Source organism: Falco punctatus (genome assembly GCF_963210335.1).
Source record: "Falco punctatus genome assembly, chromosome: 13".
Classification (NCBI taxonomy): domain Eukaryota; kingdom Metazoa; phylum Chordata; class Aves; order Falconiformes; family Falconidae; genus Falco; species Falco punctatus.
In genome coordinates, this window is record NC_137593.1 from 4,962,983 (window position 1) to 4,980,623 (window position 17,641).

Here is a 17,641-nt window from a genome sequence, read left to right on the forward strand (position 1 = left end):
AAATATCTTGGCTTACATCGGATGCTTGTCCCTTTTGCATTTTTCTGAAAGCATATGTAATGAACTGAATAGTTCAGGGTTTGTGGGTGTGAGGAGATGATGTTGTTTTACTTCCTCTTAGTCATTCCAGCCTTATGCTTGGGGAAAGGCAAGTGCTATAGTTAATCGGTCCTGTGTTCTAGCCTATGAATGTTTTTCTTCAGACGTTACTAAAACTGGTGTTCCTTCTGCCCAGATACAGGAGTACATCTGTGCTGGCCACAGGGCCAACAAACAGGCATGCTGCCCTTTCAGCTGGTTGTGACCTGTTGTGGAAGTGTAGTAGGCTGAATTTAAGGACTGATGAAATCCTTTCAGAAGATTTCTGAAATTCTGAATTAAAAAGTTGCCAGGAATGGAAGTAGTCATGACCTTAATGCAAGTACCGACTGAACAACATATATCTGGAATATATTTTATTTTTTTTGTTACTAAGTAATGTGTGGGGGGAGTGACAGAAAATAAAAACTTAGAAAGAAGAGTGCCTTTCATTTCAGTTGTCTCCAAGAAACTCTTAAGCCATGTACAGAACGGTGTCCAAAAGCAAAAGAAGACCCCAGACAAAACAGGCATTTCTCTGTACCCAGAGCAGAAACACCGGAAGAATCATGTAGGAATGTCAGACTGAGTGAACTTGGTGATCCAGTGAAGAAGTGTATGTATGTTAGAGAAACCAATTTACACTGAAGTTGTGGTAGAAGTCACCAAATAACACCTGCGCAGGTAAAGCTGTGCAATAAGGTCTCATCTGGAGGTACAGGTATTTATCAGCTTTTTGAAGCAATACTCCATTGTTTAGTGTTCTGTTTCTGCTTTATCTTTTTTTTTTTTTTTCCCTGAGAACAGTTGCAAAACTAATACTCTCACAAATCATCACTTGCTACAGAGGTTTGTCATACACAATAGTTTTTCAGAAAGAGGCTGTTGCAAGGAGAGTGTTTGTTTGCACTGATTCTTTGATTGCCTTGTGGGAGAGTGGTGTTCATGCATGAATTAAGATAAAATAAAACAAAACTTAGATTCTGTCTGAGACTGGCCCTCAAATGTGAAATTGGTATCTTTGATGGTATCACATCTGTGTGATTGAGGATTGAAAGTATTTTTAACAGCTTTTTTTTCATTCGTATAGGTAGCCAATGAATGCAGTAACATTTGAAACTGGTGGTTCTTGATTTTTAAACTTTGTTCAATGTGGACTTTTCAGCTGATGCGGTATTATTTAACTAGGTTTTATTGATGCAGACCACCAGTGACAGACTGCCCTGGGGATGACTCTGAGGAGAAATTAAAAAAAACTGACTAAAAAGTTTGATGATACTCATGGGAAGTGTTCAACTTCCTGGGCATGCATTACATAATGTTCAGCTTCATTTCTGTCAGTTGAAGAATGTTTGTGAATAGGGTGCAGTCAATTTAAATAATGTTTTCTGTACTGCTGTGGAAACAAAACACAGTGCCCTCTTACTGAAGAGAGATTCTGAGAACATGCTGCACCATAGTAAGTGCTCAGCTGTTCATTGCACCAAGACCTGCTGCATGGAAAGGCATGGGGAAGCATAAAACAAAAATTAATATAGCCTAAAGTAAAGCATAATCAGAGAAGCAGTAACTGTTACAACTAGAATGATAATTAAGAGCTCGATTCCCTGTTGTCAGTAGAACAGCGTATGCTTGTACCAGAAATGCAGGAGTTGAACTGAAGAATTTACCACAGACACATCAGAGTATATGGATAAGATCTGACCATTTTCACATTGGCTGGCAAGGATTCATCAGGTGTCTGTTCTGTTCTACAGCCTTCTCCCCACTGATCATCACCCACAGATCTTTACTTTGCTCTAAAATATCTTCTCTTGCATCGTGCACTAGTTCATACATTGTGAGAAAGACATATTTTCACAAATATCTTGAGAGCACTGCCAGCAAAAGAGCTGGTTGCATCCTCTGCCTATACCTGGGTGCTCATTCCCACCTCCCTGGATGTGTATATTGGGAACTTCACTGTGAATTCTTAGAAAACCTCTCTAGACTAAAAGTGATGTGGAAGGGGCATTCCTAGTGGCAACTTCAATTCTTCACAGCTTAACCTCTTTCATTGCCATCAACAGGATTTAAACATGTGTTTTAAAACTAAGTGTGTTTGGTACTTTGTAAGAGGATTTCAGTATAAATGTTATTTCTCCCCATCTATGTACTTTATTTTCTGTCCAACTAAATAATTATTATAATTTGATAATTTTGCATGAGGAGCTTTTCCAGAGTGGTCAGGAAGAAAGATGACTTCAATTTGATTATAATTTGAGGGTTTTAGCATTGTCTGATACAAAGTATTTTATTAGCATTCAAATAGTATAACCTACATGTTAAGCACTTAATTAAGATGTATAAATTTTCCTCCTCCTTCCCCCTTGCAATTATTTAAGCCTGTCTCACAATAGCACATATGACAAGGATCAGTGATGGAGTGCTGAATAGCTGGCTCTGCGGCTAAAAGGCTGGGGAAATGTCTTTTTTAAAAATGGAACATTATCTTACATCTGTTGTAACCTTCTCAGGTCTCAAAGTGAGCTCAAACAGTTCTTGATAGAGGGGTGGAGAAAGCTTAGCTATCTGTATAATTGCATCCGCATTAAGTAACACCTGTTTGCTTAGATTAGGATGTGAGAGTCCCCAAATTTGCAGGCCAGTTTAAAAGCCATGATGGTGCTTTGGGTTCATCCTCAACAAAAGGAAGATAAGTTTTTGCTTATCTATTTTTTGAGTACAGTTTTTGACAGTACTGTAGACCTCCTGCATGACGTAAGTTTATAAGCCTTTCTCTTGCCTTATACAGCTTCTAGGATGAGAGGCTAATACCTGAGCTTAGTCTATCACAGTGATGTGCTGAATGAAGTCTTACGTAACACTGGGAGAGAGGCATGCTCTGGTGGTTTGGTGGGTTTTTTTTAATAAAGAAATCTAGAATGCCCATGATCACAAAGAACTGAGAAGTCCGGTTATTTTCTGTAACAGAAACCACAATATCTTTAAGTCAATAATGAATAAATGGGTAGGTTAAAAGAAAATTCAATTAACTGCTATTAAGAAAAGCAGTTATTGGGGAAGTTTGTGGTATGTTGATAATGTTTTGGGCAATAAAAAGATTGCAGTGATCTTCATGAAATAAATAGCAGTGGTCATGGCTGAGACTGAAGTGTTTTCCATGGGATGGTGTGAAGTGCTGGATAGTTTCATAAGGGTACTGAAATACGTAGCCATCAAGTAATAAGCACAATATGAAGCTGGTGCTTTATGCTTATATGACTGTTGTGGCTTAACCCCGGCCAGAGACTAAGCACCATGCAGCCACTTGCTCACCAACCCCACCACCTCCCCAGTGGGATGGGGAGAGGGTCACAAGAGTAAAAGTTAGAAAAGTCATGGGTTGAGATAAAGACAGTTTAATAGATAAAGCAAGACAAGGAATTCATTCACTACTTTCCACTGGCAGGCAGGTGTTCAGCCATCTCCAGGAAAGCAGGGATCCATCATGAGTAATGGTTACTTGGGAAGACAAACACCATCACTCTGAACGTGTGTCGTCGTGTCCCCCCCCCCCCCTTTCTTCTTCTTTTTACACCAGCTTACATACTCAGCATGACATTGTGTGGTATGGAATATTTCTTTGGCTAGTTCGGGTCAGCTGTCCTGGCTGTGTCCCCTCCCAATTTCCCGTGCCCTGCCAGCCCTCTCACTGGCAGGGCCTGAGAAACTGCAAAGTCCTTGACTTTGTTGTTGCTAGGTAAGTTTTATACTAAGAACATTAGTGTGCTATCACCTCTGTTCTCACGCCAAACCCAAAACACGGCATTGCACTAGCTGCTAAGAACATCATTAACTCTATCCCAGCCAAAACCAGGACAATGACTTACTCTGTGCCATTCTTAAATAAACTGGAGCCTTTGATGGATATTTTTGATATCTTGGTAAGAAACAAGAGAAAGATAGATCAGGTGGCCCAGAGAGATGAAGTGGTGCCAGCAACAGAGGAAGGCTTTTTAGAAATTGAGAAAAGGGACATATTTCTTAACATATATGGAACCAATCATCAGAAAGGAGGTGTGGAGCAGGGGAGAAGCAAGGCTTTACCTACCATGTCTCACTGAGCCTGTCCATTTCTCCTGCAGCGTGTGTGATTGCTGCACCAGTTCATCTATTTAATTTTCTCAGTGCAAAAATAAACAAAAGGCTGCTCTGTGGCTGGGGGACAGAAAGCATCTTAACTAGTCACTGCATCAGTTTCTGCCAAGGCACGTATGTGTGCCCTGTTGCTTTTCATATTTTCTCAGCTATAAAATGTGAGTAATAAGATTTAAATTATGTATCATTCAGTGCTGTGCAAGTTAATTAGATAATGCTACATAGTCCTTTGAAGAAGAAATGCATAACACAAGTATTGTATAAAGCTTACTAAGGGTCTGTGTGTCAGGTATGTAGGAACCCATAGTAACTGCAGACACGGGAGAGCTGGGAAGCAGAAGACAGAGGCACTTGGGCCGGCTGCATGCAAATTAACTTCAGTTGAGCAACAGAATAGCATATTCACACAGATTTGTCCCATGCACACAAACCCTGCAGACTGGCACAACAATATGTGAACACTTGTGGACTAAAGCTTTTAGTCTTGTACAAACTTGCTGCTTCAGGAATCTTTGCTTTGTTCTATGTTGGAGATATCCTAAGTGGCAAAAAGAAGGCATTGAAATGCAAGCCCTGTTGGCCTGATAGTTCTGTCCTAAAACGCACTTGGCAGTAAGCGGGTTAGATGCTAAGGTAGCATGATGTTTAAAGGCAAAAATGGAAAGATGGAGACATACATACACCGCTCCAGGAGCTGGAATTGTAGTATCAGTAGTTGTGTGATGAGCTAAGTGGCGATAGGGTGAGAACTGTTGCTATCGGCTGATTTGTTTTTCTTTCAAATAATTTTTGGCTGCTTGCCATGTGTTTTGCAACTGAGCAACATCATGATACATTTCGTTTGTCACCAGTGTCAGCAAGCTCTCTTACATTGCTTGAAACAATTTTACCAGTTTGAGGCTTAGAGTGAGTTAGATGATTAAGTTGCATCTTGCTGGAAGGTCAAAGGAAAGAAATGTGGATTTGTAAATCTCCTTGGTGGAAAAAGCACAGAAACACATACCAATTCCAGACCAGCATTGCCTAACAATGACAACAGCAAAATTAAAAAGTGAAAGTAGGAGGGCTGTCGCTGTATCTCCAAGGTCATTTTCTATACAAGTTGTTTTTTATTATTAATCTATGGCTGAAAGATTTTAAAAACCTATTTCTTTATGTAACTATATATTATTTTTTTTTCAGAATAGATTGTTACTTCAGTTTGAGCAGTATATGTGTTAACGTCTCCTCCAAATAACTGAATTGTGCATTGACCTCTAACTAGGTTTTTTTTCCACACAGATTTAAGGCTAAAGTTTACTATTCTTTTTTCTCTTAAGTTGAATCTTCTATTACTTAAACAAGGTTAACTTACTTTCTCTAAAATTTATCTTGCAGATCTTAGAATCTGAAGACATGTATTTCCTTGGACTCTTGTGTTTACTTGTTACACAAAGTAAAGCCTTCAAGACAAATTTTCCTGATGAAACCATTGCTGAGCTTTCTGTGAATGTTTACAATCAGTTGCGAGCCTCAAGAGAAGATGAGAATATTCTTTTCTCTCCTCTGAGCATTGCAATAGCCATGGGAATGGTAGAGCTTGGAGCCCATGGAACCACTTTGAAAGAAATTCGACATTCCTTGGGTTTTGACAGCTTAAAAAATGGTAAGGCCTTTTAATCATGTTTTACTATGATGCTTTTTGTCTTAAAGATGCCTGAACAGCGATGGAGGTGGCCCGGTCATGTCTATGGGTTATTAATCAGTAAGCTTCTTGGCATCCTGTTTGATGGCCTGAGCATGCTGAAGCATGCTTCAGTGGGCTCTGCATAAGCTGAGAGGTGCTAACATACAACCCTGGCTTGGGCACCTGAATCTTAAGTGATTGCAGTTAACTGTTGATCTTGATATCTGTCTGCAAAATAAGCTTGCCTTTGCCTCTAGAATTATAAGGAGATTTTTAGGAACATCCTTTTTAGGGATTATAACGAAACCTGAAGAGGAAAGCAGTAGTTTTACAAATACTGCTTATAAGAAGGTATGAATATCTTAGTAATTTAACTGGAAATGTCTCTTACTTTGACATAACTTGTTTGGTTCTTGTAGGTAGAACCTGTAGGTTCTTTGTCCTAATTCTGTCACTCATGTTCTGTCTGCATTGTGTAGTGTCTCATACAGATATAAAAACTGATTTAGGAAATATAAGTATCTTGGCTGTTTCAGCACAATAAGCCTTTCTGAGAAACGGGATGCATTTCTTTAGCAGAGACCAATGCTACCTCGCCGTCCTGTTTGCAGTATGGGATGAGCTAAGTCATGCATCTGGATGTGCTGTGCTGTGGAGTGCAAGCGCACTGTTAGTGCAGGCAGCTGTAATATGACTGCAAATGGAGGGAATGAGTCAATGGCAAAAAAAATCACTTGAGGCAATTTCTATGAATTTTGATATCAAAGTAATTGGTTTAAAACCTGAATGAAATTGCTCATTCATACAGCGTCCTGGACTTTTAAGAAGGAACTTCTGAATATGTGTTTTAAGATGTGTTTAGCAGTACCACTGCACAGATGATGCCTCTCTGTGGAGACTACAGCACATATTTGGTTTGATAGTTTGTCCCAAAAACTTTGATAAATTATCCCTTAGCTATAACTGAAGACGTTATGCAGTTGGTTTGAGCTAGGCCATTCACTATTCTTGCATGTGAGTGGTATTCAGTGAAAGTACCTAAATGATTTTCAGCTTGGAATATATGTTTGCATGCAATTTTTAATTATTTTTTTTTTTTTGGGGGGGGGTGGTTGTGTGTGTGTGTTTTGTTTTAAATTAGGAATTTCAGCTTCAGGTAGACACAACAGTATAAGCTTCCTATCTTAAAGCAGACTACTTTAATCCTACTCAGGATTCCTCATTACTCAAGCAAATGATTCTGTACTACCCCATGCAGGATCCTGGGAATTTCTAGACCTGTTTTTTGCAGATAAGTCCTTAGTTTCAAAACTTGAGGTTAAACAACTGGCTTTTAGGATGTAACGAAAATTCTGTTAAGAATTTGTGGTAGCAAGACATACAAGTGTGACTTGTAGGTTTAATACGTTATTCTTTTGGTGTCGAAAGGTCTAACATTGATAGTTTTGTCTGTGATGGGATCAGAATGTCTCATTAATTATGTAATTATAGGTAGTAGATAAAATAAGCTCTACATAATACGTTCTGCCTTGTAGATTGTTCTTTCAGATCTGAAGGTATGTGTAGGTTTAGAAACAAGTTTATTTAAAAAAACACCTTACTTTTTGTTGGTTTGTTTTTGTTTTTTTTATTTTTGCCTTTTGGTGTTTGGTTTTTTTTCCACAAAATATCTCTGTGAATTTCCAGCAGAAAAAATCGTGGAATAATTTTCTTTTCTGAAACACTGAAGCTGTTTTTCTTTTCTCAGGTGAAGAGTTTACCTTTTTGAAGGACCTTTCTGATATGGCAACTTCTGAAGAAAGTCATTATGTTCTGAATATTGCTAACTCTCTCTACATACAGAATGGATTTCATATCAGTGACAAATTTCTGCAGTTGGTGAAAAAATACTTTAGAGCTGAAGTAGAGAATGTAGATTTCAGCCAAAGTGCAGCTGTAGCTACCCACATCAATAAGTGGGTGGAGAATCATACAAATAGTAAGTCCACGTGATTCTTTTATGTACTTCCTGCAGTAAGTGTTTGTTTCCAAAGTTATACAGCGTTGTTGAATTGTTGCCTTAGATTTTATCTGTTCCGTTTGAGACTAAAGTACCTCCTCCCACAGAAAGAATTCTAGTATCAGCTCTTTCTGAATCTTTTTTTTCCTGTGCAGGAATTATCTGTTTTAAGTAATGTTATCCATTGCTAATCATATACTAGTATCTGAATATAATTTCCCCCTATCATGTTATATTAAAGTACCTGTAACATTTATTGAAGGAGAATGTTATAACAGTAGGCATTTTAATAGTATTTTAATACTGATTTTGGTATTAAATTACAAAAACAAAAGATAAGTACTATTGCTAACTGCAGAAGAGTTGTCTGCTCAGGGGTTATCAGCCCAAGTTTTGCATGTGTGGACTATCATGAGTTCTCTGAGGAACTGAGAAGTCACTGAGGAATAGGAAAGATAATTTTGAACCACAAAATCAGACCCTGAAATAAAATCTTTTCTAATGTGAGGAAACTAAATAGTATGTTGACAGAGTAGCTTATTTTAGGAAGGCTGTCAACAGAGTTTCACAACAAAAATTTGCAGCAGGGAAGTAAGCACAAAATTACCATTGTAAATATGCATAATCTGATCTGCATGATTTAGTGCTTGCTTCGCTTGTGGAATCCCAAAGATGTGACATTTTCTGAATACATGCAGAGTCTCAAGATATGGTAGTGAAGTTAGTCCCCTGTTGTAGGGATCAAATCATAATCTCATTCTCGTTCATCTGGCACAGTGTGGAGGCTGATATTTTAACAGCAATTCATCAGGGGTCTGGCTCTAACATTGGTTGTACCATTTGAAGGTATCGGAATCCCATGTAAAGAACTAACACATCACTTTGCAGCCTGAGCATTTGAGAAGCCTTAATGCTTTATGGAAATATATGATACCAAAATGGAAAAGCACCTCATGTAATGCTTTTATTCCATTTTGGAAATGATCTGTTTTCTCAAGGGAAAATGGTAGGTATTATACTCATAATAAATTCTGGCCTTTACCTCAAGCTACAGAAACAGAGGGGATGCAAGCAAAGCAGCCGATTGCGGAATGTTTTCAGAGAAACATGGTGTCTGTCTGAAGGAAAAGTAAAATTCTCTTTCTTTTGGAAAGAACAGCGAGTTCTCCTGCTTAACACCTGCCACATGTGCTAAGTGAGCTCATAACCATTGCCCTGGAAGGAGCTGGTGCAGTGCTAACAAAGGCAGCTGTGGGTCTCTTAGCATTAGGTTGCGATAGTAACAGTCCCTCAGCCTAGTCTCTGACCACTAGATCTCATTCTCTCCTGCCTGCCAGCTCTGACGGAGGAGGCTCATTTTCTCATTAGGAAAGGGGTACAAGACAGGCAGGCTTCCAATTCCAGCATGTTAAGCGTGATGGGAGGCTCAGAGCAGAAAGCGTTAACTGTCAAAGGTTTCTCTGGCCAGAAAAATTCTTAACGTTACATTAGTGTATTAACAAGATGTGGCTGGAAAATATAAGGGAATATGATGTACCAAATAGAAGTAGAAAAAATGGAAGTATATTCCTTCTTAAATTTTCCATTTTTTCCAACCATGAAGAGTGAGTGTGACAGTATTGGTCACATCTCATTTCTAAGAACGTTCTAGATGAAATGAAGTACAAACAGCAACCCAGCAGAAATACTGCCCTATGACACACAAGTTTCACACCAGTTAGTCAGTGTCATATGCTTCAGAAAGCAGAATTAATTTATATTTTAAGTTGTGGATTAAGAAGTAATAATTATAGTGAGGAATATGTTTATTTTAGCACCTTGTATTGCAATGTCAGTTAAAAATAGAAGTTAGCAAGAAAGCTATCTGAAGTAGGCTGTAATTCTTCAGGAATAGTGACAAATCTGGTCAGTGCACCAAATTTAACAAACTTGAAATTGTTTTGCTGACGAGCAAGCCCTTTAAGATGAGCTAAAGCAGGTAACAGACTGTATTCTGATGTAAATGACTTATTTAGGAGTAGGAGCAAAGCAGCTGCCATGCTCAGCTGACATCTCCCATGAATAGAGCAGATGCTAGATGTTTTTTTCTCTTACTTTTCAAGAGCTAATGTCAGTGGAACAAATGCTGTGAATTTATGTGGGGTTTTTAGTATTAGTCCTTATTTTGAAGTCAGTAGGGCATTACTGAAAATGGATGCTTGCTTCAGAATTGGCCCAGGTGAAGTTCCAATGGGTATACTTAGACACTTTAAGCACTCATTTAAGTGCTTCTTTGGATTGGAGCCAAGACAAAAAATTGACCTTAAGACAATAGTGCTGAACTTTTATAGTAACACCCGTATAAACATCCCTGATGTGACCCCTTTTCCACTTGATTTCATTATGGGGTATATTTAAGTGGTGATCAAGAAACAGTTGACTAACATGTATTTGATGGAAGGGTTTACGCACCTACACTGTGCTTTACGTTTACAAAACACTAGTGGTTTAATTTGAGAATTAATGAAACATCTGAATTGGAAATTACATGTTAGCACAGCTTTTTATTTTCTTGCGTTTTTCAAGCTGTCTTAAGTTTTGATTTAATGCTCAATTTGACATGCAGACTGACAGTTGATTTTCATCTCAGATATGATCAAAGATTTCGTGTCTTCAAGAGATTTTGGTGCTCTAACTCATTTGGCTGTCATCAATGCAATCTACTTTAAAGGCAGTTGGAAATCACAGTTCAGACCTGAAAATACAAGAACTTTTTCTTTCACTAAAGATGATGAAAGTGAAGTTCAGATTCCAATGATGTACCAGCAGGGAGAGTTTTACTATGGTGAGTTGGACCTTTAGCAATTTAAAGCCAGTAAGTCTTCCCTTAACAGGTTTGTTGCAGTAACACTCATTTGTACTGTTGCCTGTTCTTTCACCTAGAATTTTAGATGTGATGTTTGCTCAATTAAGGGACTCTGGTTTTGACATCTTTTCGTAATGTGTGTGCTTGTGTATTGTCACTAGGTAACAACATTCATAATGGCCTCTTTCTTGATTACTTTTTAGGTACTTTTGGTGCCATGTGGTGGATTTTGGAATGATTATCCATTTTATCTAACCTCTTTACAATTCTTGAGCTAGTCCTACTTCTCATTAAAGTAGTTTTCTTGTGCTGTGCTAGTTAAAATGAATAATGTTTGCCCATTACTGTTGTAATAACCTTAGAAAGGTAAAATAAGGGTTCTTTGAACAGCAGAACTAATGATAGTTTTCATCTTCAGCTTGAACTCCCAAGTGGGTTCTACAATGTCTAGCATTGGAAATATTTTACTCAGTCTCATCACTGAAAAATTATCCCTCCTGAATCAAAAAACCTCTGTCCATTTCAATGGAAGTCTTGGTAGCTTTAACAACTTCTGGACTTCCCACTGTCTAGCCAGTGGCAGTTAGGTAATAGGTTCAGAAGTGTGATTATTTATTATAAACTGAGTGATTGCATAAACTTGTTTTCTTTAAGAAAGCAGATGTAAGCTTCAAATCTTGTGATAAAGAAACCAATATAAATTTTGTACAGAATGGAATAAAGAGGGTCATTTTTAGTTCCAGTATCTAGTAAATGCTGCTTAGTATTACCCTTTCACTTTTCCCTTATCTTCAGTGAAGGTGAAATTAAATACTTCTAATAGCTTTTCGTTGTTGTTTTTCTTTTGTAGGAGAGTTCAGTGATGGCTCCAATGAAGCAGGCGGTATCTATCAAGTTCTGGAAATACCATATGAGGGAGATGAGATTAGTATGATGATTGTTCTTTCCAGACAGGAAGTTCCACTGGTCACATTGGAACCACTGGTCAAAGCCTCGCTGATTAATGAGTGGGCTAATTCTGTAAAGAAGCAAAAAGTGGAAGTGTATTTGCCAAGGTGAGAATATGCTCCCCTGTCAATAGAAGGGGAAAGACTGCATTCAAATTGATCAGAGTAGCAGAGTAGGTGAAACTTGAACATCTTGATCAAGTCTGCAGTTACATAGCACCCACACAAAGGTTGCTTTGGCAAGAAAGCCTAGGGGGCATGCAGTGCAGGATGATGGCTGAGCAACAGCTGAGTACTGCATTTGCATCCCTTTCATATGTGAGCTGCACAGAAGAGAATTTACTCATCAGGAATATATTCACTCTGAATGATGTTCAGAGTATTGCAGAACTCATTACAGATACGTTCCGTTTATCATTGGATATGTTCCATTTAGACAGGAGCCACAGAAATATTGCAAGTCTGAATTAACAAAAGCTAAAATGTTTCATTTAGGTCCTAATTAGATTTCTGTGTGCTGCTAATTTAAAAAATTCTAATGGTATGTGTGTCTGTGTAGATACAAATGGTTGAATGTCAAGAGGTAATTCCAGTCAATTTGTGTCTTTTGTCCTTTTTTCTTAGTTGTAACAAGTACTGGTTTCTTTTTCCTTAGAGGAGCAATAGAATAACAAGACATTACTACCAGTATGGATGATACTTCTGTCAGTTCATTATAGACATAAGTTCTATGTGCTTAGTGGCATATTTACTCACATACACCGCTTAGATATCTTTCCTAAAATTCTGTTTCATCTACCTTAACATATTTTTCATGCTTGCTGTATGCTTGACTTAGTAAGAGTTGTTTACTACTAAATGTCACTAATAATGTATAGTTGGATCATGATGTCCTTCGAGTGATTCATAATGATTTCATTGAAGCGTTTATATAACAACATGGCACAAGTTTGATGTGGATCACTTCTACTTATTCTACTTTAGTAGCACTGTGCAGTGGGTACATGGCAGCAGAAAAAAATAAACCGTAGTAAATCCTTTTAATCATTAAAATAGTTCTTTGGTTTCAGGTGACTTGGAAATTTGAGTTTGTTACATTTCGCATATAAAGAGAAGGGCAAGAATCTGCAGTTTATCAGCTTCCCTTCCAAAGCAAAGGCCACTGTCAGGAAGCTAACTCCAGCTGAGCACAATAAAACAAGGCTAGCCAGGATAAATTAGGCTGAGATGGACTGGTGCTGTCAGCATGCCCTGATTCCAACTCGCGATGGAATTCCACTTCTCTTAAAAGCTGTTAGGCTTGAAGTCAGAGTGGCAAGGGAACAGCAGCATTTTGGGCTATTTTTCTCTGCCCCATAGTAAGAGTTCCTTTCCTTTTTAAGTAGTGTTTCTTCTGAAGAAGCAGGGAGAGCAGCAAAGAGCTGCATTGCAGGTTTTAAACAAACTGAACCTACTATAGGCTATTCCTGTCGTTTTTGTTTGTTTTTCTCTTGGAGCTTCAGGTCTCAGGAGCTTTAATATTAACAATGCACTAAGATGTAGGGGAGGGGCATTTCTCCCAGGCTATTTCTTCTGCAGGCTTGGGCAACACTTACCTAGATATTAATGATAAGTAAAATATGAGGATTCTTCAGTCCCCTAAGCTTTCCTTTTATAACTGAAGCATTTCACAGCCTGTGCATCAGGTGCTGAAGTTGGACATCTTCTGTTGAATTTCTAGAGCGCAAAATCTGCAACAGAAGTGTCTCTCCATTGATCATATAGGGAAGGTATGAAAACTAGCTTCCAAAATTAAGTAGTCTGGGTATCTAAAGTTAAATGCATGAATGTCATTGAAAACATATTAATTATGTTTATAACTTGAATTAAGTTTGTAGAGGTAGTTTGGGGGTTTGTTTGCTTTTAACTAAAAGCAGAAAATGCAGTATTCTCTGTAGTCAGGTTCTCAGGCATGAGTTTGAGGCCTAGGTTTTGTGTGATTGAAAAAGTATCCTTACTTATGCCATCCTTAGGCTAGTTGTCAAGCCTGTCACTCTTACCTAACAGCCTCAAATAACTTAGTGAACACTTGTGAATTCAGGCAAAACAGGTACAACCAGGTGCTGATTACCTTCAGTATTTTCAGATTATAAAAGATAACTATCACAAGCTTGAAATTCTGTATAATATTACTGCAGTTTCCTTACAAAAATTCAAAGAATAATTGCATGCTCCCAAGGTGTTGAATTTCCATTCGGGATTCAGAGGTGATCTACAGGATTTTATCAATGCTCTAAATAAACACTTCATAAATATTTTATGCTCTGACTCAGAAAGGCATGTTACGAAATGTGGCCTGCAGGCTCTGTCCACTGAGAAATTGAAAACAGCAGTGGAATAAAATTAAATTTTTATATCCCAAAAGATGCTATCCAATTATAAAGTGAACATTTTTTAAACTTATACATTTGTAATAGGGTCTGAATGAGTAGCCAAAGCAGAGTTAATCACAACTTTCCAATTTCTGTCTGCATTATCTGTGTGCAAATGAAATTGTGTATTATTCCTCTTAATAGCAAAAGAGAGATTTGTACAGAATTGTTAAATTATACTTTCTCATTTTCATTTTCAAATCGTTGTTTCCAGCTTAACCCGGACTAAAGTGATCAACATTTTAATCCACTTTTTGCATAGGAGTGAAACAGACCATGAATCTAATTTACAAAGCTGTCTCTCTAACATAAATTATTTGAAGAGCATAGGAGGAACTAGTACTTGATAACAGCAGTACAGTCTGCACATCTGCTTTAAAGGATTGGTCCATTATGCCCAGCTCTCTTTAAAGACCTACTTGCTTTTTTGTACACTTAAAATATGTTTAAAATGCCGTAGATGGTGTTGAAATCATAAGGGTTTTTTAGTAGAAGTATACTTAGCCAACTTCTGCAGCCCATATTTAGCTTTGGATAGAAGGACTTTGGCAGAGAAAGAACCATAACCTGCCTTGCTTCACTTGGTCAGAGCATCTGTATGAGGTTTTTTGTTTGTTTTTTGCTGTTAGTGGAGTATTTTTGTTGCTTGCTTGTTTGTTTGCAGACTATTAAATCATGCAGGCTAGTTCTAGCACCTCAGGACAACCTTGCTGAAATTCCAGCCGAAATGCTGGAATTGATATCAGCTGGCAGCTTTGTATTGTAGGTTGCTTGCTAGGTTAAAATAGTGATTCAGATCTGGAGGACCTGTCCTCTAAGCAAGAATATTGTTGATTTTAAGGAATGGAGCCATTCCTTTGTTTGCTTTTTGTTCTTCAGAATTTAGTATGTTGGAACCAATCTGAAAAACTGGAATTCCTTGCTTTTGCTCATTCAAAACTCAGAGTAATTTTTGAAATTATAGCCTTTGGGCTGAATCACACTAGGATCTAGTTCACTTCTGTTGTGTAACTGGAAAAGCGTACCCTAATGCTTCTTGATTCTGTGGATCCTGAGCATCTAAGGACTTCACAGAAAATTCAGCATTTCAGAAGGGTTGGGCAGCATCATAAAAGATGAAGCCATCCTTTTTTCTGTCTTGAAAGTCTGTAAAATAGAAGAAAGATGGCCTGATATGGTATGTTAATGCTCTATACAAACCCAAAAAGTTCAGATGCATAACTAAGGAGTCTTTTGATGTCATAAACGCACCAGTTTAATGCTGGTATAAATTTTAAATTTCACGTAAACAACATCGTTCTCAGTCAAACTCTCCAGAGGACTGTTTGTTAGTTTCTAAATCTACTTTTACTTCCTAAGCATCTCATTCTGTTCTTCATTTCATGTGGGAGAGCTCCAAAGATGGGGAAATCAAGGGAAGTATATTTGTTCAGCTATTTGGACTACATTTTACATGTAGGAGGTAAAAAGATTTTACAAAAGAACATTGTAAAAATAATTATAGGTAAATAAATATATACATCTTTACTTCTCCTTGACTTTAGCTAACAACTGTCGTTATCCCTTATTAATACTTTTCTGCTCAGTGTTGGAAGCATATATCCATGAACATGTGTGTTGGTGAATCTTCTAGGACTGCTTAAGTACAGAAGCTCTCCTCTCAATTCAGCATACTGGTCTTTCTGTTCTGGTCCTATGGTGAAAATGCCTCATCTTTTCTTCAGTGGTTGTTTCTTGGGCTTCCCTTTGTGGTTTTTAGTGCTTCCAGGTGCATTAATTCCATGACTCCTGATACTGAAGTATTGAAATTGATTTTCATAGTACTTTTACCATCAGAAGCACCTGAAAGGTTGTGGGAAAAAAAAAGTGACCATCTGGTTCACTATATGCAACAAATGCTGTAAATAACCATGTGTCAGTGCTAGTATCGTGTCACTTGGCATTTCCAAAGTCTAGAGGTACAGCAAGTACCTGGCTAGGGAAATGCGATTGACTGTCCCTTCTGTGTTCTAGGTTGTCAGCTTTGATTTTGAATTCCTGCATCAGTGTCTATAAAGAATGCAAAGAGATCCAAGTATGACTGGTGGATAACTCATACCTAATGTTTATGTCTGATTGCATAGCTTGAAATTAAATTTCAAAGTGCAAAGCAGCCCTATTATTTTTCAAAAGAAGCTGATTCTGATGTCAGCTAAAACATGTGAAATATTATTAATAGCTTGTCTGTAACACTCACTGCTGTTCAGGCTATGTGAGAAAAGAGGGAAGATACTATTTTGAATAGTACTTTAGAGTGGGGTTTTTACAGTATGACAAAACTAAGAGGGAAAAAGGGAAGTAATAAGTTTTATTTTTGTACAGAGGTAATTTGGTATTTATACAGCTGATGTGATGGGTTTTATTTGTCATAATAAACAGGAACTCGCTTCTGTAGATATTGTAGAGATCTTTACTCATCCACCTGCTTAGTATTTGCCTTTCCCAGGGGGTTCAGTCAGGGGATATAGCCTCTTTGTAGTAGTTGAGTGACTGCTACTGTCCTTCATGGAAGTATTTTGTAGCAATATTATCAATCAACTTGTTTGCATTTTCTTTTTTTCAGATGCATATTTAGCTGAAGCTTTATTGGTTGGGCTGGTTGTTTTTTGGGGTGCTTTTTTTTGTGTGTATGTGTTCTTTTTTTTCCCCAAAAAAATCTTCCAAACCTTCTCCTTGCAAAGTATGCAAAAGCATCTTTTGTCATGCTTTCTTTCTGGGTCACAATTCATTGCTTAGCAGATAAGTATGTCTTCTGTCTAGTGGTCCAGAGACTTAAACCCACCTGATTTCCATTGATATTTTATAATGATTCTCTGCATTTGGAAATAAATGCTTTTTTGCAGTTTCCTTATTTGTGGCATCAAATTTTACTTTTCATGCTAACTTTTCTTGCTACTGTCCTATCCCGATATTCCTTACTAGTTTGACATTGCTAGTTAATAGCTGAATTGTCTTGAGAGCTTGATACATTTAATACTAACTGTGGTGAAATAAAAGCCAGAAAGGGAAAAATACACCACGCTGAAATTTTTATAAAAAGCATTTTAACATTTATTTGCCTTTTTTATTTGTAAAGTAGGTACAGTTGAATGTGTTTTTCAAAATGTTATAGTTTTAATATAGAATGAAATGTTTCTGGATTTATTCTATGTGCACAGATAGGACCTCTGTACTGTGTAACTAGCATTAGGAATCAAATTTCAATTAATCTTTGTTAGGGTTTTTACTGAAGTTTCTAAAATAGATCTGTCATACTTTACAAGTGTGTAGTGAGAGTAAAATTGGTCTGTAGTTTTGGAGCCTAGAAGCCAGGGAAATTTGAATGAATGGGCAACTTGTAGGTTTATCTCTTGGCTTAAAGCTGAAATTCTGCATAAGGTCTTGCAAGCTCACTGCCTCTTGTAGTTTTTGACCCGTGTGAGTGTTCACAGCTTTCTAAGAGGACAAGAAAGCTAACAGGACATTTCCATTTCCTAAAATCTTACTGGCTGTTTTCAGGTAATCTGTGTACCTACA

General features: G+C 37.6%; 1 protein-coding gene across 3 annotated transcripts in view; it reads left to right on the plus strand.

Moving 5' to 3' along the window:
• Window positions 1-17,641, plus strand: part of SERPINI1 (serpin family I member 1) — a 50,699-nt gene that overhangs the window by 21,106 nt on the left and 11,952 nt on the right. For all 3 annotated transcript variants that reach the window (XM_080409273.1, XM_080409275.1, XM_080409274.1), the window contains exons 2-5: window positions 5,596-5,863; window positions 7,632-7,862; window positions 10,513-10,707; window positions 11,579-11,783. In XM_080409273.1, the coding sequence (XP_080265399.1) occupies window positions 5,614-5,863; window positions 7,632-7,862; window positions 10,513-10,707; window positions 11,579-11,783 (881 nt within the window). In that variant the 5' untranslated portion in view covers window positions 5,596-5,613. The remainder of the gene's footprint in view (window positions 1-5,595; window positions 5,864-7,631; window positions 7,863-10,512; window positions 10,708-11,578; window positions 11,784-17,641) is intronic.